Source organism: Drosophila ficusphila, unplaced genomic scaffold (assembly GCF_018152265.1).
Source record: "Drosophila ficusphila isolate 14025-0441.05 unplaced genomic scaffold, ASM1815226v1 contig_470, whole genome shotgun sequence".
Lineage (NCBI taxonomy): Eukaryota > Metazoa > Arthropoda > Insecta > Diptera > Drosophilidae > Drosophila > Drosophila ficusphila.
In genome coordinates this window covers 1,208,545-1,230,205 of record NW_025064389.1, presented here as the reverse complement: position 1 = coordinate 1,230,205, position 21,661 = coordinate 1,208,545, and the positions used below count along the sequence as shown (strand labels likewise).

The 21,661-nt window shown below is 36.3% G+C and overlaps 2 protein-coding genes across 2 annotated transcripts in view; one reads left to right on the top strand and one right to left on the bottom strand.

Moving 5' to 3' along the window:
* Positions 1-21,661, bottom strand: part of LOC108098859 (aminopeptidase N) — a 304,344-nt gene that overhangs the window by 268,302 nt on the left and 14,381 nt on the right. The window lies entirely within an intron of this gene.
* LOC122320307 lies at positions 15,343-16,894 on the top strand. Its single transcript, XM_043208487.1, has 2 exons — positions 15,343-15,785; positions 15,866-16,894. The coding sequence occupies exons 1-2, from the start codon at positions 15,727-15,729 to the stop codon at positions 16,260-16,262; spliced, it is 456 nt and encodes a 151-aa protein (XP_043064422.1). The 5' UTR covers positions 15,343-15,726; the 3' UTR covers positions 16,263-16,894.

Genomic DNA, 21,661 nt, shown 5'->3' with positions numbered 1-21,661 from the left:
GAGTTGATTTTGACTGGCCCCCAACATCACCAGATTTGACGGCACCAAACTTTTATTTGTGGGGTTATTTGAAATCCAAGGTATACGCTAATAAACCAAAAACATACAGCTAGAGCAGCAATCGATTTATTGCGAACATTGTTCCCTGGGCGGTGGATATCGAAAAGAGGTGATTTTGACTGGCCCCCAACATCACCAGATTTGACGGCACCAAACTTTTATTTGTGGGGTTATTTGAAATCCAAGGTATACGCTAATAAACCAAAAACCTTAAGTCAACTAAAAGACAACATTACCAAAGTCATTGACCAAAGTCATGGAAAATGCTGAAAAAAGAATGCATTCGGCTGTCAGAGCTAAAGGTGCCCATTTACGTGATATCATTTTTAATAATAATTTGTAAAAAATCTCCTTGGACCAAAATAAATGATTTTTGGAATAAAATAAATTGTCCACTTTTTTTGTTTTTGTTTTAAGAATCAAGTGGGTCAACTTTAAATGGCCCACCCTGTATATATTGTCACGTCCTGCTTTTCGCGCGGCTAGTTAGCTTGAACCCAGGGAGGGGGGAACTACCACAAATTTTCCGCGCAGCAGACACGACAAAAAAAACAAAACGGAATTTTGAAACTATAATCTGGACATGGACTAAAAAACAACGTATTTTGGGACAGATACATATGGACTCAAAAGATATAATTAGAGCCTTCTGAGGCCCGCCTGGGTGCATCTTATATTGCACCTCCCTATTATCTTACTCGTGGAAATACGCCCTCATCTCACCCCCCTGTTTGGAATACTCTACTCACTCATGTTTTTTTTTTTTTTTGTAACTCGTTATAATTTCAATTTTGTACTTAAATGTTAACATGTATTACATCTAACACCTAACCACGGTACCGCGGGACGAATTACAAGAAACATCAAATAATAAATTAGAAATAAATAATAAATAAATAAATAGTGCATAAGAAATAATAAATAAGTATGGCGTATATCACATGTTAATATCAAGATTTCAACTATGTACTTAATTTACTTTACTTCTTTTTGGAATAAATATTTGGACTGTTGGATTATTTTATTAATATTCACCCAGCAATGAGTGGCCAATTTTTTCTTAAAAGAAAATTTGCCCTCTTCCTTTGGGTGTTTCTCCTCCTTCAACTTGTCCAAGAAAAATAGATCCGAGATCTTCTTCGGGATTGACTCTAAACAACAATTTATTACTCTTTACTTTGAACTCTTTTTCTTTTCTTTTTTTTTTATTTAACTCACTTTTCATGAAAAATCTTATCAATTTTTGAAAATTTTATGCCTTCTTGGTTTAACCTCTTTAACAAAATGCACTTTTTCTTTTCTATTCTCTCTTCGCCAAAAAAAATACTTAAAGTTTTTCAAATTCACCTTTTTGGTTCACTTGGGAGTTATTCCTGGGGAACCAGTTCCAGAAGCTTAAAAAGTCGCAACCCCCCAGCGGGAAAGTGGGAAGTAGGTTTTTTTGTCCTGAAAAAACCAGTGGAAAACCTACTGCTTTTGGCAGGCGTAGGGGTAGGGATAGATGAAAACCTACTTCTTTTGGCAGGCGTTGGGAAGGGGTAAATAATTTCGGACCGCTAAATGGGGTGGGTTTCTGAATATGACCATAAGTTACAACGAAAATGTGACTAATTATTGTCTTTCTTCGGAATGTTGTTATAAATTATGTTATGATGCACGGTCACATCAGTATAAAATTTCGTGCAAAAAGTGAAAAAAGAAGAAGAAGATAAAGGTAAGTTATAACATAAATATTTTTGTTTTTATACCCTTATTTCAGTGTTACGGATATGGTGAACATAGGCATTTTTCCAAAAACTACTACTACAACTAGGCCGGAGGCCTTTGTCAAGTAAGTAAGTTTTTTATTTAAATTTATTTTTCAGTTTTACAAAAACAAACAATGTTTTTTTTTAGAATTTGTAATAGATTCGACTTCAAGGATTCTGGCCCTTGTGTTCATATTAACGGCAAAACTGAACGTGCGCAAGCGGACATTCCGATTTCGTCATTTGAAGAACTCGGCCATTTGGACTCCGATGCCGAAGCCAATCCAGAAGCATTTGTAAGTACTCACTAAATTTTTAATAAGTTTTAACAGCCCTGTGTTCCCATGCTTTTTACTATGTTTATTACTTATTTTTCTAAATTTCTCTATTTTTTCCATTACTTTTTATATATTTATTATTTGTATTAATATGTAATATATTAATGTATTATGGTTTTTATTTTCAGAGTCACTCAGAAACGACAATTACAGACATCCCCAATATCAAGATGATCTGCGTTCACCGTTCACTAAGGCAAAAAATAAAACATACAACAATACTTTTGTCATAAAGCCCTTGGACTGTAAATAGATTAATAAATGCATATACCAAATTAAAAAGTATTGTTTTTTACTGCTGTTTTGCATGTGGAAATTCTGAAAAGCGGGAAGGCCAAAAACCAGTGGATTTTGTCCTGCGTTAGGCAGCAGGATTTCCACTGGTTTTTTCAGTACAAAAACCAGTGGATTTCCACTGGTTTTTTCAGGACAAAAACCAGTGGATTTTGCCCTGCTTTCGGCAGCTGTAGTTCCAGTGGATTTTGCCCTGCTTTCGGCAGCTGTAGTTCCAGTGGATTTTGCCCTGCTTTCGGCAGCTGTAGATCCAGTGGATTTTGCCCTGCTTTCGGCAGCTGTAGATCCAGTGGATTTTGTCCTGCTTTGAGCAGCTGTAGATCCACTGGAAAACCTCCTCTACCCCTGCCTTTTGTGTGTCACCCCCGTGTATTTGGCAAGGAGAGAAGGCAGAAAAGGAAGGGGTAGAGGAGGTTTTCCACACATTTCTTGTATGAAGAAAGCAGAGGAAAGAAGCATATTTTCCACAGGTTTTTTCCCGCTGGGCCTGCCTGGACTCACGCAGAATCGATAACTTTTTATCGGCCGTTGGTAAACATATATTGTTTACATTTTATTTGGTGTTTATTTTCTTCGTTTGGCCGCACATAACAATATAGAACATGTAAAAAAAATTTGATAGTGATCGGATCATTAGTTTTTGAGTTATCACTGCAGATAAAGATAAAATGATCGTATTCACTGTTATACGAGCGGCTGCTCTTAAAATTGCTATAACTCAAAAACTATTTAAGATATCGATTTGAAATGTTAATATCTTATTTTTAAAGGTGCAATCTACCGAAATATGAAAGAAAAAAAGATTTTTTTTGAAATGTCACACTAGTTGTGCCACTTAAATAACTTCTCATTGCGTTGGTTTGCCGCAAATTTAGTTGCACTTCGGCTCGAAAGAATTCAGTTTTACTTAAGGCCACCACTTTAAGGCTGGATCTCGTTTTCTGGATAAGACATTTTTTAAATCACTTCAATAAAAAATTCGCGATACACGAAACACGGTGAACCTTTTGGTGAGAAAATGTAATGTTATGTAATCTAAGGCACGAAGCTTCACCAAAAATTACGGAACCTTTGACTTTTTTGTTATTATTTTTGACATATGTATGTAACTTAGCCTGTTTTTATGGGGAGGACAACTAAAATGCTACCCTCATAAAAAAATAAAGGTACGATAGGTTTAATTTATTTCCTTTAGTCGGAGCTGCAACTGCCTTTGATGATAATGTAATGATATGTAGGATAGCTCCCATACGAGAGTATGAAATAAAAATTCTCACTTCGTTGTTTTCGATCAGATTGACTTGATTTCTTCCAGATGGCATTTTCTAACTACTATTGAATTTCGGATAAAATTTTAACAAAACTCGGATAGCTCTATCATATAGCTGCCATCAGGGCCGGAGAAACAGTTTTGAGTGGGGTGATGACCTCACAAATTTGCAATACCCCCCTTATAACCTTCTAACTTATTACCAACAAAATCATCTTTGTAAAACTCGACAATTTCATTTACATTTTCAGACTTTCCAATGACGAAAGATTCCAGGCTTTCAAAAAATCTGACTGAACCTGTTTCAAATCTTGAGCAGAGTGAAGAAAGAATCTGATCGAAAACTTCGAGGTAAATTTTTCGATACATGTCTTTCACGCATGTGAAAGCATGATCCTCCTAAGACGCACGAATTATATCGTTTTGGAATTTTCCGTTTTCGTGGGAGTTTTGCTTCTTCTAAATCAAACTTTTCCACTCCTTCTGAAGTTTTCTCCCAGATTTTTTTAAATTTCGAATCACGCGAATTTCTCAAACAATCAGTGACAGCTCTGATTTTCTCTTGACATTCGAAAACACTATACTGAGGATTTTGTAAGTCCTTATTTAAAATTTCAATTCTTTCGAAGAGTTCGATCATCAAATTCATGAAGAAAAAAAAATGAAAAGTATTCATCTTCTGGTAAAAACCCATAACCTTTGCCGAAACTAAACAGTCTTTTTCTTCCTCAGCCCACTGAAGAAAGAACGACATCAAAGCGCTATAGTTGCCCCGAAAAGCTTTCAATGATTTGATTTTAACTGCCCATCTGAAATCAAATAATGAATCGTCTTAATAGAGATGAAATCATAAGAATCCCTTATAAAATGTAAATTAGTACCTTGTTGGACAGAAAGCTACCAAAACTGGTCCCACGTCTTCACCAGCCTCTGCCATTTCAGATTGTATAAGCTCGAATAGAGCATTCCGCTTGGGAGAATCTAGAACGAAAATAATCATGTCTTTCACTGTTCCGATAAAATTCTTCGCTTCTTGAATTTTTTCCATCCCATCCTGAACTGCTAAATTCAAGTTGTGGGCTTTACAATGATTGAATAAGGCTCTTGACTCCACTTCCCGGATACGCGCCTGCAATCCTGATTTGTCTCCAGAAACGTTTTTCGCTCCATCGAAACATTGACCTCTTAATTTCGCAAATGACAAACCAAATCGAATAAACGTGTCCTCAACAATCTTGAATAATGTTTCACTTTTGGTAGATGGTGTTGTGTAGAATCCGAGAAAATGTTCGTTAACAGTGAGGTCTTCTGTAGTAATTCTGAAGCATATTGAAATTTGCTCTTTTCTTGAATTGTCGGGAGTCTCATCTATCATTATGCTATAACAATCAGCAACTTTTATTTTCTCAATAATCAAAGTAACAATATATATATATATTAATATACTCCCAGCACTCGAAACAAAACGACGACACAATCAGTGCGAGAACTTTCGAATTTCAAAACTTTTAAAGCTCTGCTATACATGAGACTCTATACGCCCGGAAATGACATATTTTCAAAAAAAGAAAATCATGGACATAAAACCCAATTTCCACAATATAAACACTTTCACAAAGTAATAAATTTTTTTCTACAAGTCAAGCATTTTGGGGTGTTGAATTCCACACCCGCTAAGATTTGGCGTGTGGAGTGCTCAACACCCGGTGTACACCTTCCGCCGGCCCTGGCTTCCATTGGAAAAATATTAATAATATTAAATTTTCATAAAAATCGGACTGTTATGTCATATAGCTGAAATAGGAAAGATCGAATAGAAATATAGACAATCATGATTTTTGGAATCTAGAGTTTTCTAACGATTCTTGAACAACGAATTAAATTTCATCAAAATCGGACAACTATATCATATTGCTGCCATATAAAAAATAGTCGAAAATATGGAAAATTAATATAAAAATCGTCATAGCTTCGATGTTGTTTATCCTTTATGTATTTTGTTCGACATATCTAATGACTGCAAGGGTATATAAGCTCCGGCCTGCCGAAGCTAGATTTATTTCTTGTTCTAAATAGATAACGCGCTAAAAATGGAATTAGAATAGGCATGAAGCGCATGTAATGCGAAAGTGAAAAAGTTTAGTCAGATGTACATTTTTTTTATAGTTGTTTTTTATTGAAATTATATTTTAAAAAACTCACAATTTGGTTTTTATTCCTCAGCCACATAGTCTCAATAACTATGTACTTGTTTAATTTTACTGCAATGATGCTCGATTCACAATATTCATCTTTTTTCTCTGGCAAAGAAATAAATATTGCTGACGGTTTTCCAAGCGGGAGTAGACTACAGTGGTGGCCATAAGTATTTTGTCAAAATAAAAGTGAAATATACTCGAAACCTGAACTTGCTTCTTTTAACTTTTGGTATCAATGGAAAGGTAATTCAAATGCCTTTTGAATGATACCATACTATTCTCAACTCATTCGATATTTATTGAAAAGGGCAATTTTAAAAAAAAAGTCAAAAAAAACTTTTTCCCTTGGCTTCAAAACTAAAATTTTTGGATGCAAAAAGTTTCTTTAATCAAAAATAATAGGAACTGCAAAAAGAATTTTTCAAAAATAATTTTTCTTCTATTTTTAATGATTTTTTGAAAATGACTAAAAATACGCATTTCAGCCATATTTTTCTCTTTTCCATAAAAATTTTTTCCGACAGTGTCACCTTCAAAAAATCATAAAAAATAGAAGAAAAATTATTTTTGAAAAATTCTTTTTGCAGTTCCTATTATTTTTGATTAAAGAAACTTTTTGCATCCAAAAATTTTAGTTTTGAAGCCAAGGAAAAAGTTTTTTATACCTTTGCAGAGCAAAAGGGTATTATAATTTCAGTCAGAAGTTTGCAACGCAGTGAAGGAGACACCTCAGACCCCATAAAGTATATATATTCTTGATCAGCATCACGAGCAGAGTCGGAATACGTCTGTACGTCTGTCCGTCTGTCTGTCTGTCTGTCTGTCCGTCTGTCTGTTTCTATGTAAACTAGTCTCTCAGTTTTAAAGCTATCTTGCTGAAACTTTCGCAAAAGGTGTGTAGTTATTGCACGCAGTATATAAGTCGGAACGAGCCGGATCGGCCGACTATATCGGATAGCTCCCATACGAGGGAATGAAATGAAAAATTCTAACGCCGTTGTTTTTGATCAGATCGAGTTGAATTCTTCAAGATGGCGTTTTCTAACTGTTATTGAATTTCGGATTAAATTTTATCAAAATCGGATAACACTATCATATAGCTGCCATAGGAGCGATCGAAAATTTATATAGATTTAATGGAAATAAATTGATAACATCGTTGTTTTTTATCGCACGAGCAAGATTTTTTGAACATCAAGTTTTTTAATAACCCTTAAATGAGAAAAAAGTTTCATAAAAATCGGAGTACTATATCATATAGCTGCCATAGGAAAGATCGAAAAATCTATATAGAAATAACGGAAAAAAATTATAACATCGTTGTATTTCATCAGACAATCATGATTTTTGGAATGTAGAGGTTTCTAATGACTCTTGAGTTACAAATTAAATTTCATCAAAATCAGACGACTATATCATATAGCTGTCATATGAACAATATAAAAATAATACAAAAATCGCCATAGATTAGATGTTGCTAGCCTTTATGTATTTTGTTCGACATATTTGATGACTGCAAGGGTATATAAGCTTCGGCTTGCCGAAGCTAGCTTCCTTTCTTGTTTTTGACTTTTTTTTTAAAATTGCCCTTTTCAATAAATATCGAATGAGTTGAGAATAGTATGGTATCATTCAAAAGGCATTTGAATTACCTTTCCATTGATACCAAAAGTTAAAAGAAGCAAGTTCAGGTTTCGAGTATATTTCACTTTTATTTTGACAAAATACTTATGGCCACCACTGTATATAAAATTGACTATGTAAAAAGTATACATTTTCAAGATTAATGCCGCAAACGCTCGAAGACTGTCCTTGTGACTTATTCATTGTCATTGCAAATGCAAGTCGTACAGTGAACGGCAAGCGTACTATATAATGTTTAATGGCATATCGGTGGAAATCATGGAGATGCGGGTGTTATGATCATGAACATGATCCTCTTTATACTTCTCTTTAAGAATTAAAGCTTCAATGACTTTGTTCATCAATCTCTCAAGGTGGTTGATTTAGATTTCTTAGCATTATATTAACTGATCCGACTTTTAATTGAAGAATATGAGGTGGTAATCCTACTACATCCAGTGAGCTTAGAAATTCGGTTGGGTAATGGAGGACATCATCTTCGCTGTCAACTGAATCCACTGTCATCACCTGCTAAGAAAATCATTGCACCACCAAAGCGATTCTGATTATTAATCCCAGATGATTAATTTGCAGTGCTGCAAAACTTTGCCAACGGGGAAACTCTTTCGGATATTGCATACTGGAGTTGAATTAATTTGCATATTTAACGGTAACTTGAGTGAAGAATGAGCTGTTCGACCGCATTTCAATCATGTAGCTGCAGTTCCTGATGAAGCAAGCGCTAGAGCAATGTGGTTTGGGGAGCGAATGGTGGCTAAAATTAATGAAATTAAAAAGTTTTACTAGGTTCAGTGGGCGATCAAAAATAAATCCAGCAAAATTTTTGTTGCTGATTTAACAACGGAGTGTTTGCTCGAAATGATTCTTTTATTGCAAGATAATCATATTGCCTTTTACGGTTCATATCCTCATTCAGCGCATCATGGAAAGATCGCTTAGGTGATGGCATTCCAAATTGATTTGTTCGATATCATTAATCGATATCCTAAATGAGTATAAATACTTCGTTGTAAATTTTCTCACCCAGTTGCAAATCTGAATTTTATAGGGGACCCAAAACATGTTAAAAATTCAAAGAATTACAATAGAAAAAGTCTCCTACTTTCTATTAATGTACGTTAGGATGACGTTGAGTATTTTCCGATATTTTAATCATGCGCTGGCAAAATAATCTTAAGCTTTCTGGCTCCACTCTCGAAACACAAATTGTATGCCGTAAATGAAACACAATCCTGTACATTTCCTAGCAAACAGCCTTTTTCTGAGAATTTCATCACAAATAATACAAAAAGATCGATTTTTTTTTTTATTATTTGCACCATTTTAATAATAATCGAATACTAATTAGCGTGCTGGCCAAGAAAAGTAATTTATAGCTTTCAATATATAATTTGTAATGCAGGCCAGGTTTTTTTTTTGTGACTATCGGACCAGCTTGCAAACTGAAGACCTTTAAATTGTGCCATTTGAGGTTGTATAAGCCCAGGGTTGCCAACTCTACGTCTTTTTACGTAGATCTACGTACTTTAAGCCTTTCTTGCAAACCTACGAACTTAAGTCCCATAATCTACGTATTTTCTATCAAAATTGTTCAAATTTGCAAAATAGACTGAATGGGCATAATTACCTTTATTTTCGCGAAAAAAATTAATAAACGTTCCGTTTCATACTAACGGACACCCCTAGCCTCTTGTTTAACTTGTTTAAATTAACTACAGGTGGTATAGGTTTACCAGAATCTCGTGGCAAATAAGCCAAACTTTATACACAAATATATTAAAATCCATTCATTATTTAGCCTTATTTATTTCATACTCTATGTGCCAATATATAAATATCTATATACACAGATCATTATATTTATATTTGCATGTAAAGTTTGGCTTATTTGCCATGAGATTCTGGTAGATCTATAACACTGTGCGACAAAAAAATGTTTGAGTTGATTTTTTCTTATTTTTCACTTCTACTAGTCAAAATAAGAATACAAGTTTTTGGATTTGTTAATATCAATAGCCAATCAGCTTCTACGCACACTCAAAGATCCCAAAAACGCGTGTTTTTGCATATTTCACAGCCTTATAATACCATATTGGGAAAATATTTTTTCACCGTTATAAGCGTTTTATGCAAGTTCAATATCTATTAATTAAAATATATTAAGCAAATATACCGTTAGGCTTTTATAACAATGCTTTAAAATTTTTTTCTCCCAGCTCTATACTCTGGGCGACTACGTATGGAACTCGTTACGCGAGGATACCTCTGAAAAAGCCAAAAAAATCAGAAAAAATTTCACTTTTAAAAAAAATAATAGTTTATTGGAAGTAAAAAAAAAAATAATATTTTGTGTTAAATATTTTCATAATAATAATTTCATAAAATTTATCATAAAAAAAGAAATCCTATCACTTAGAAGGTGGCATAGATATTTTTGTGCATAACTTATGCCCCTTAACCGAAAACAATCAAAAAAGTAACTAAAACAAACATTTCGTTAAATTTTGTCGCACAGTGTAATTCATAGATTTTTTTTATTTTTAAATTTGTTGTTTGTTTGCTGTCTACTACTTTTAGGGTAATATAAATTGTCATTTTATTTACTTTTACCTACCCTACTCTCTTAATTTCCCTCAGAAAAAAAGTACGTAGATCTACGTATTTTCTATATGGCAATTTCACATTTCTACATAACTTTCTTTGTCTGACCTACGCCTTTTTATAAATCCGAGTTGGCAACCCTGTATAAGCCAGCTGGGTTATAAAGGACAACTAAAAACAGGATAAAAAAAGGGGTGTGTCCGGCCTACGCACGACAGAAGTGAAACTTCTAGTATTCCTCTCTCTCTCTTATCCTTTCATTATCTCTTATTTTCTGTTTTAGGTTAGTTTGAAAATTAGAGGTTAAATAATTCAAGGACGAAGCATGGATTTTTGTATCTAATATTTTCTTATAGATGAATGACGATCGCTTAATGTATAGTTTCAAAAATGTTAAATTTATTTACAAGTTTACAATATTACATAAATAACAATATTATAACAAGAAAGGAAACTAGCTTCAGCAAGCCGGAGCTTATATACCCTTGCAGTCATTAAATATGATAAACAAAATACATAAAGGCTACAAAACATCGAAGCTATGACGATTTTTCTATTAATTTTCCATATTGTTTATATGACAGCTAAATGAAATAGACGTCCGATTTTGATAAAATTTAATGTGAAACTCAAGAATCATTAGAAAACTCGATATATATATATGTCGGAAACAAGGTTCTTTCTTCCACATTCACTAAACTTTTACTACTGATGCGCCAGCACAGCGAGTTCCGCTCACTTTCGTTACCAAAACTAGATTGCCTCGATCTCATCGATCCTCGTCTTATATATTGTCAGCCTACATATCTTGTCATCTCCTTCTATCTCAGTACCTTTGGTAACCCGTCAACGGACCTCACTCCTCACTCCTTCCCCGAATTATAATCTCGTCAACTCACCAGCAGAGACTGACAGCGTCTCTGCTGCTATGCCTTTCGCAAGAATCCTTATTCTTCCCCGAATTGCGACCCGACAACTCGCCAGTAGAGACTGCTACCGTCTCTGCTACTATGCCTTTAGCATAAATTCTGTGATTCCTCGAATCAATTTCCGACACGGCCAATCCTGACCTATCACACGTCCCTGTGTGTTGAATTTCTAGATTTGCCAAACTAATCAAACTTATTCAGTGAATTCTCTTATTCAGTTACAAACTAAATAAGTCGCTTTCATTAATTTCCTCGTTTACATAACTTAGATTTTATCAATCAATTTCAATCATCATAACCGTGCAACCATATGCACCAGGTCACCAAGACCTTTGCCATAACACTGTTCGACCCTGCGAGACAGCTGCTATACTCCGGCCAATATTTCCGTGCAAATCCATGCACCAGGTCACCAAGACCTCCGCCATACACTGCGGTCAACATTTCCGTGCAAATCCATGCACCAGGTCACCAAGACCTCCGCCATACACTGCGGTCAACATTTCCCCTCTTGGGACACAGACGCACATTCACTAGTGCCGTCTCCATGCTCTTTCCCATCTAAGGAACACAGACGCACATTCTCTTGTGCCATCTATAGGCTCTTCCCCATCTCAGGGTTCATCGTCACTTAGACATTCTTCTGTTAATTCGCTAATTACCCTTTTAAATAATTTTCCAATACAACATGGATCAAAATTTCTAAATTAAAGTTCTATATTTCAACTGTGAACACAATTTGCAAATGGCTCTTAATAATATTGTCGCCAATTTCTCTTAATACAACTTAACTATTAATTATTTTCCAGCAATCTTATTTAATAACTTTCCTTTCATTAAAGAACACTCGGCGCCCGAGTCAAAAACATGGAACGAACTCACCCAATTGATAGAGTTAGCTTTTAGGCTAACATATTTCTACGCGCTTCTCCTTTTATTTCTCGTTTCCACTAGTACTACCTTTAGGGCATACAGGAGCAATATGTCCTAGCTCACCACACTTGTAGCATTTAATTTTTGGACGATCCTTTACTCCGGACGAGCTGCTTTCACTGTCCTTTCTCTCCATGGTGTAGGATGAGCTCTCCAATCGAGCGCGGCATTGGGCGTATTTGTGGCCAATTTTCCCACAATAATGGCAATCTGCCTGCGACTGCATTCGTAATTTCTTCTTATCCGAGCTTGACGAACATTCATCCTCTTCGTTTTTACGTTTTTTGAAGGCGTAGACCTGTAGCTGCCGCTGTAGTTCATTTCGCGTCGTCACATTGGTTGTGAAAACCCAACGCAGCAAATTATTGTCGATCTGCGCCATGTGGGCTAACGCTATTGACACCGCAATCTCTTCCAACTCCGTGGATTTCCACTTGGATAGTAATAGCGTCACTATGCGACTTCCATACTCGGCAAAGCTTTCTCCAGCTTTGGGATGCCCGTTTAAGATATTGATCAATACGGCCGCCGTTGTCTCAATACCCACGAATCGCTGGATGAACAATTCCTTGAATTGCGTCCAGGTGATGCCAGCAAAGCATACCTGGGACAGCCATTGCGAAGCACTGCCCTCCAGCGCTCTGCTTATCGCTATTACCAGGGCACTGCCTTCCAGTACATGATCTGCGAAGATTAAGTCGACCGTGGTGCACCATGCTGATGCATCTGCTCCAGCGCCATCCGGATTAAACTTGGGCAGTGCCACTTGCTTGGTCCTCCCGTCTGCTGCCGGGGCTCTTGGCGCCTGCATGGTTCTAATGATTTCCAAGAGGTTTTTGTTTTGCTCCTCCAACGCTGCCATATATTGAGCGGTGCTGTGCTCTTGTGGCGAAGGCGATCCCACTTCTGATGTCGGAAACAAGGTTCTTTCTTCCACATTCACTAAACTTTTACTACTGATGCGCCAGCACAGCGAGTTCCGCTCACTTTCGTTACCAAAACTAGATTGCCTCGATCTCATCGATCCTCGTCTTATATATTGTCAGCCTACATATCTTGTCATCTCCTTCTATCTCAGTACCTTTGGTAACCCGTCAACGGACCTCACTCCTCAGCAGAGACCGCCAGTGTCTCTGCTGATATGCTTTACGCGTAAATTCTTGTACTTCCCCGAATTATCATCTCGTCAACTCACCAGCAGAGACTGACAGCGTCTCTGCTGCTATGCCTTTCGCAAGAATCCTTATTCTTCCCCGAATTGCGACCCGACAACTCGCCAGTAGAGACTGCTACCGTCTCTGCTACTATGCCTTTAGCATAAATTCTGTGATTCCTCGAATCTATTTCCGACATATATTATATACATATATAACGATGTTTTCATTTCATTTCCGTTATATCTATATAGATTTTTCGATCTTTCCTATGGCAGCTATATGATATAGTACTCCGATTCTTATGAAATTTTTTCCCAATTTAAGAGTGTTTTAAAAACTTGATGTTTCAAAAATCATGCTCGTGGGATTAAAACAAAGACTTTAATTTTTATACCTTTGCAGAGCAAAGGGTAATATAATTTGAGTCAGAAGTTTGCAACGCAGTGAAGGAGACACCTCAGACCCCATAAAGTATATATATATTCTTGATCAGCATCACGATCTGAATCGGTCTGTGAATCCGTCTGTACGTCTGTCCGTCTGTCTGTTTCTATTTCAACTAGTCTCTTCTATGGCAGCTTTATAATAGAGTTATCCGATTTTTATAAAATTTTATCCGAAATTCTACAGTAGTTAATAAACACCATCTGGAAGAAATCAAGTCGATCTGATCAAAAAAAGCTGTATGAGAACTTTTTATTTCATTCTCTAGTATTGGAGCTATCCGATATAGTCGGCCGATCCGGCTCGTTTCGACTTACATATATACTGCGTGCCAGGGGCGCCGGAAGACCTGTTGTGTGTGTTGATTGCTCAACATGCGTAGAAATTCCCCATGGGGAATTCACCACGGGAAATTTCTGGCGCTTTTACCGCAATGCCCGAAAACGCCACCCGGAAAAGTGCGGAATAGCTAGTAACTACTGCTGCCATAATGATAAAAAAGAGTAACTTTTTTTTCTCTCTCGCACTGTGCCTTATGCTCTTGTAGTGTTGGCAACTCTATCGTCTGCTATCCTCTAGCGTTCCGAACGCAAAGTCCCCAACCATTATATTCCATGAACTTTATGACATCTGTGATTTGTGATGAACGCGCAGTGCATCATCTCAATCACAAATCATGGATAAGTTCGTTGTCAGACTTAAACGAAAAAGAGAAGAAAGCGAAGAAAAAGAAGAACCGAACGGCGGTGAAAAAAACGCCAACGAAGAAATACAGAATTCACGGCCGCAGTCGAAGATCATCTTAACCTCGAGTGAAAATGAAAGCAAAGGTATTTCATATTATTTGCTTGCCTGGTTCAAATGAGCTTTGTTTTTCTTGAAGAGGACACCAAAATTTGGTATTTTGGCCGTCTCAAATGCCGCAATTCAGATTTTTTGGGTCAAAAATACGTTACGCGTTTTAAGTGTCAGCGCGTCGGCGCCATAACGGCGCGAGTCAAAACGAGTGCAACCAACGAAAACAACCGACTGGTCGAGTCAAATTCAGCATAACTCAAAAAATATTAAAAAATACGGCGTGCAAAATTTTTTTAGACCTTCTGAATGATTATTTAATACAAAAAAAAAATTGAGTTTCATATTAAATTTCATGAAAATATTTTCAGAGCTCGGGCCACCCGTCTTAGCATGGAAGAAATGGAAAGAAGACAACCCATGGTTGGATCTCAATCATGATAACAAGCCAATTTGCATTATTTGTACCGAGGCTTGCAACAAAAATCTATCGGCTGTTGATGACTTACACAATAAACAATCTCGTTTGGCTTGGGTTCAAAATGGTTTTGCATCGTGGAATAATGCAGCAGGAAGAATCACTCTACGAGTTCATTTCACGTCCAAAACTACGAGGCGCTCTACAGTCAAAACAAAACTAGTGTGGTTCAACACTTATCCACCGCCACAAGAAAAAAAATGATGGACCACCGCATGGCACTTCGCAAAATCTTCTGTACGATCAAAGTTATATCCCAACAAGGTTTACCGCTCCGTGGCCACGATGATGAGAATTCTAATTTCATAAGATTTTTGAAAGCGCGAAGAAAAGACATTCCAGATCTGGGATCGTGGTTACAACGGCCCGGAAATAAGTGGCTTCACAGTGATATACAGAATGAAATTCTGGAAATGATGGCAACGAAAATTCTATCAGAGCTTGTCGAGGAAATAAAGCATGCTGAATTTTATGCTTTCCAAATTGATGAAACTCCTGACATTTCCAACACTGAACAAATTTCTGTTTGCATCAGAGTGACGTCCGATAATCTGATTTCCACTCGATTTGGAATACCAATTAACAAGTGCAGAGGCCAATGCTTTGATGGTGCTGCGAACGTTGCTGGCGGGGTGACTGGATTGCAGAGTCGAGTACGTGAAATCGAACCAAGGGAGATTTTCGTCCATTGCAACGCTCATAACCTCAACCTAGTTGTACAGGATGCACTGGACAAAGTAATCTCAGCGAGGAATTTCATGGGCCTTGTTAAAGAAATAATCAACTATGTGAGAGATTCACCAAAACGATGTTCTTTGTTCCGAAAAATCCAAGAAGATGAAATTGAGAATGATCCTAAAAAAAATCGTTGCTCTTGTCGCCTACTGTTCAACTAGGTAAAATTTTTTTAGTCAATCGGCATACCATTTTTTAGAGAAATTTTCGATTGTTTGAACTTATTAACGTTTTGCTGCAGGTGGACGATGAGAATTCGTCCTCTGAGGGTTGTTGCGGCTCAGTATGGGACACTGATGACATTTTTCGAAGAACAAGCATCGAGTTCATCAACAGATGCTTCTGCCTCGGCCAAAGCAAGTGGCTTTTTGAAACATATGGAAACTTTCGAATTCATGTTCATGTTGACGATGATCATTGAGATTTTCCAAAAGATTGAAAATTTGAACGCAGCGTTACAAAATTCTCAATTGAGCTCCTTTGATTCTTTCGAAAAAGTCGATGCTGTATCGTACTCTTTGCAATTATCTCGCGACGAAAAATTTGAAAAAATTTGGAATGAAGCAAACGAAAGTGTTAAGAAATTTGACATCAAAGAGTTGAATTGCCGCGACGAAAAAGAGTTCCTAAGCGTTTAGATGAAAATTCAAGTGCTGAAAACCATGTTTTTTCGAATCCAAAAGATATGTACAGAAAAGTGTATTACGAAGTGTACGATCAAGTTCTCTCTTCTTTGAAAACTAGGTTCGGAACAGATTCGGCCAAGTTTTTTCGGGATCTTGAAGCGTTTGTGCTGGGCGACGATACTCGAATCGATAAAATCATCACATTTTATCAAAATGATTTCCAAAGAGATGCTTTAGTCAGTGATAGAAATGCTTTCTTAGATTTGGCAAGCAGAAAGGCAGTACGACTTAAGAATCTTGGGGAAATCGTGGTTTTTTTGCAAGAAAATACATGGTGTACAAGCCTTGTCCCAGAATTCATTCGATTCGTGAAGTTGTTATTAACAATACCAGCATCTTCTTGTTCGAACGAGAGAAGTTTTTCGACTTTGAAAAGACTGAAGACATATTTGCGCTCTACTATTGGTCAGAAACGATTAAACAATGTTGCAATTTTACATATTTATCATGAGCGAGCGGAAAAAATGGATTTGGAGAAAATTATGGATGAATTCATCGTTAAAAACGCAAAAAGAACAAACGTTTTCGCTTTGTCAAAAGATTGTTCCTAAATTTGAATGATCGACGAAATTTAAATTGAAAAAAAATAAGAAAAGAGATGTTAATACGATTTTTGTAAAGGATAATAATAAATTGTCTTATTTTGAAGTATCGATTTCTAGAAGGCACCCTCACTCCTCACTACCTTGGTTTGAACAACTCACCACCCGCTTTTGAAACCCTCCGGCGCCACTGCTGCGTGCAACAACTACACGAATTGATGGTTACGGGCATGAACGTCATTGTTTTTTACCACAACATGTTGGAGTCTACATATTTACATTTTTATATATACATACACCGACCGCTCTAACATTGGGTCTCTTGTGTTGTACAATGCAATCAAAATTTGTAACATTAACATGCCTGTCATCGTCAAGTCAAGTTTCGGAAACCATCAATATGTCCGATTTTTTTAGAACATTACCTCGTAAATCTCGTTTTGGCACAGAAATGATTTCGGCTTAAAAATCGTCTTCTCGATCAAGTAAGCATACAGACGCACTTGCTTGTTCTCACACACGAAACCGCATTCTTTTTTAAGATTCTTAGCGAGAGAGGATAGAAGAGGATAGAGAGATCGTTCGTCAGCGGTTAGAGAGGGATGGCGATCCTCGCTTTTTCGTGACGGTCATGAATCGGTTTTACTCCGTCCCTGAAAATCCATAATGCGCCTAAAGAAGTTTCACTTCAAAGAGTCGTCTATGCGCTATTATTCTTAGAAAGAGTGCATATAAAGTTTCTTCGCGATGACTTCGATGAAAAATCCGAACCCGACAGGATTTTACAAGATTTTACAATGTGAAAGTAATTTTTTGAATTAGGATATTCAGAGAAGGCCGTAAACACAACTAAACTCAATTTTTTTTACTAGAAAGATGAAACTTCAATTCTTACTCACATGTGCGCGTAACGCACACATAATTCACGCATCGAAAAAGACACCTCAGACCCCATAAGGTATATATATTCTTGATCAGCATCACGATCTGAATGGAAATACGTCTGTCCGTGGACCGTCTGCCCGTTTTTTTTTAAGGGGACGTTCTCTTTGTTTTGGTCGAAATGAAGGCAAAGTTCGTCAATTTTTTGTGGGATAATGAAAAGGCGTGCGAACTTCGGGTTTTGCTTTTTGAATTTGTTTATTATTCAAGATTTTTTTAAAATTTATTTGATGGTGAAATTCAAAATGGCGGCTGCAAAATGGCGGCTTTCGTCTGGCTCCGCGCGGCAAACATCGTCCCAAAATTACGAGCCTGCAGCCTCTTGTAGTCAACAGAAATAGAAAATTGTTACCATTATGTAAAGTTAATATACTTGTGCGAGGCACTAACCTAGTGGCATCAAATTGCGGCCATAAATTGACCGCGTAATGAACGTTCGAATTTTAAAGTTCGATTTTCGTACATTTTTTTTCAGTTAAACCACGTTGAAAAATTATAAATAAATTATTGTTTTTTTCCGGAGTAGGTTAGTGCCCTAAAGAAAAGCATCTACTTTCATAAAAATTTTACATGAAGCAAATCGGTTCACAGGATGAAGCTGTGGACGGGTAATTTTGTTGAAAAACATGGGTTCGAGAAAAACGCGTTTAAAGTTTTTAGAGCATACCACAGCGCGCGTGACGCAGGTGTATTCGAGACGCTCTCATTGTCAAACTATTCATCGTACCAAAAAATCCTTTCACACACATATTCTACGGATATGTGGCTTTCAATTTTTGCAAAAAAAAATAAATCGATTTTTTGATCCAAAACAAAGAGAACGTCCCCTTAAACTAGTCTTTCAGTTTAAAAGCTATCGTGCTGAAACTTTACCAAAAGTTGTGTATTGTTGTTATTGTAAGCAGTACATAAGTCGGAACAGGCCAGATCGGAAGAGTATATCGGATAGCTTCCATACGAGAGATTGAAAAAATCTCTTCGTCTTGCGAAGCTAGTTTCCTTTCTTGTTGTTATTTCTATATGGGGGGAGATTATATTAACCTATGTGGGTTAACATTTTTTTTTTTGATTTTGCTACTGGGATCCACTTCTATTGATTCCGTTTTTTTTTTTTTGACAGTTATAACTAGGTGGGGTGGAAACATTGGAGGGCGGATTATTATTATGATGCTATTTTAAATGTCATTTTGATAATAGTTATAAAATAAAAAATAAATATTATATAATATTAAATATGTAATATAATTTATTATAATTATAATTATAATTTGATATAATAATAATTATAAATTATAACTACTAAAATAACTATTTTTATAAATATAATAAATAATATTGCTTATTATAAAATAAATAACAAATATTATATAACAATAAATAATATTATTTAATATTTATTATATTTATAAAAATCATTATTTTCATAAGTATAATTAGAACTCGGATAGTTATGCACGAAAAAAGGCTAAAATATGCATGCACATATGCACGAAAAATAGCAAAATATGCTCAAGAATATGCATTCAAAAATACAATAAAAAATGAAAGAATCATGCAAAAAATAGTCATAATATGTTGGAAACAATATGTATTTAAAAGCTAAAGTTTTGCACAGATTTACATTGAACTTCGACAAATTTGGTGTGGTTTTGGTTCAAGATCCGATTTAAACGATTGGCTTCCGTGATCGGCATTTTCCTTCCTTCTATCTTTGGCAGCTTTATGTTTTAATGATGCAATATGCTGATTTACTTGAAATATTTTTTTCATTGAACTGCACATTCACAATACGTACAAAATAAAACTGACCCATCAGTCCGAAATACTTTGGGGAATTCGACTTTCATACGCAATATAAATTTGATTTGAAACAACCGATAACTTTGAATGCCACGAGACGAATGATAATTTATGAATATAATAAAGCGTTTATTATGATTAGTCATTGAGAATCCATTAATAAGTTATCAATGTACCTAGTGTTGATCATTTGATGAAAATAAACAACGTGAAAGTCAATTTACTTTCAATTCAACACAATAATCTTATACACAATTAGATAGATTTGTTATAGAATGTATTAAGTTTTTTATTGTTATTCGCATCAGAATGATTTTCATATGGCACAGCTAAATTATTATCAGTTTTTATGAATGAAAAAATATCAATCAAAATATACTCTAAGGAATGAAATATGCACAATATGCATGCAACATGCATTTGCATGACTATCCGAGCTCTAGTTATAATTTAAGTTTTAATAGTTTTAAAAATGAGTTTTCTGTACAAAGTTATTATTTTTTAATATTTTTCACGAGCTCGATTAAATCTTAAATGATTTAAAATTTTTAATACGAGAGCTCTGTACCGGGTAGCAAATTCGGGTTTTTTTTTGTTGCTTTCCATTTCTTGTAAGGCGTTTGGCAGATCCCGAAGACTTAAAACAAATTCTGCTCCTGAAATTGGACCGTAAAAGCTCTTAAAGCATTCTGGAGATGTATTATGTTTGCATCTTGACTTATGGGAACATCTTTCCCATGAGTTAATTAAATCAAAATGGTCAATTGTTCATTCGCTAATTAGTAGAGTAGTATTCAAAATTTAAAAAATTTTATTGTGCAAGGGCACATAGTTATTGTTGAATAATGTGTAAAAGTATTTTGTATCCAAAGAAAAAAATATATACTAGCCTCCAGGCTTAGTTCCTACGATTTTGTTTCTTAAAATTTTTAATGATCAAATTAAAGTATTTATGTTATTATCCAGATTTTTCGCACTTACATTTGAAAACAAGTAGACGGATTTAGTCCTCCATTACGCTATGGTTTTTTTCGTGTTTTTTTTGGCATAAAGTAAATTTTTCTTTTTTTTTTTTTTGTATCTTAAATTTATTTTTAATTTTTAAACACCCTAGACAGATAAAAAAATATGTAACTTTAACATATGGTGTCAGGTAACCCTATTAAATTATCAAAAGAAGTGATATATTTAAGTATATTAATATAAATAACTTTTGTATCCCTTAAAATAAGGTATGTACTAAATACAAATTGTATGTTCGTGGCCCGTCTTTATATGTGTAGCTTGAAAATGTGTTATTTGTAAGTTGACTTAGTAAGAATTGTTTTTGAGCGTTTTACTGTCTTCATTGGACTGTAATTAACGTTATTCAATCGTGCGTACAGGCGCACTCGGAAGCTGCAACCCAGGCGCACTCACAAGTCGCCCCACGGGCGCACACATCAGCCGCCTCGCAGGCGCACTCGTAAGCCGCCACCCAGGCGCATTCACCGGCCGCTCCACGGACGCACACATCAGCCGCCACACAGGCGCACACATCAGCCGCCACACAGGCGCACACCTCAGCCGCCATACAGGCGCACACACCCACCGCCACCCAGACGTACACACCGGCCGCTTCACAGGCGCACTCACAACTTGTGGGTGACTGGGTCGATGCCACATCAAGGAAAGCTGATCTGTGGTGCTGCTGTAGAGGCAGAAACTTCGCCGAGGTGAAACCCTTCACACACTTCAGTCGAGTGCTGATCAACTCCATATGGGTATATAGCTGCTATCTCCCACCAAGCTTAAAGCTGGCTGAGTTCGCCACAGTCGTGGAAGATCTATCGAATGACGCAAGGCATCGAAGCCCAGTCCTCATTGCTGACAAATGCAAGAGGTCGCACCCTGCTGGAGGCCTTTGCGTCTCTTGACATCATACTCCTGAACTCAGGCACGAAGGCAACTTACTGCAAAGGCGGCATGAAGTCCTTCATTGACCTCACTTTCGTAAGGTGCTACGCAATGGATGGTTAGTGACATGTACACGGGGAGCGACCACCAAGCTATCATCTGCAGCATTGG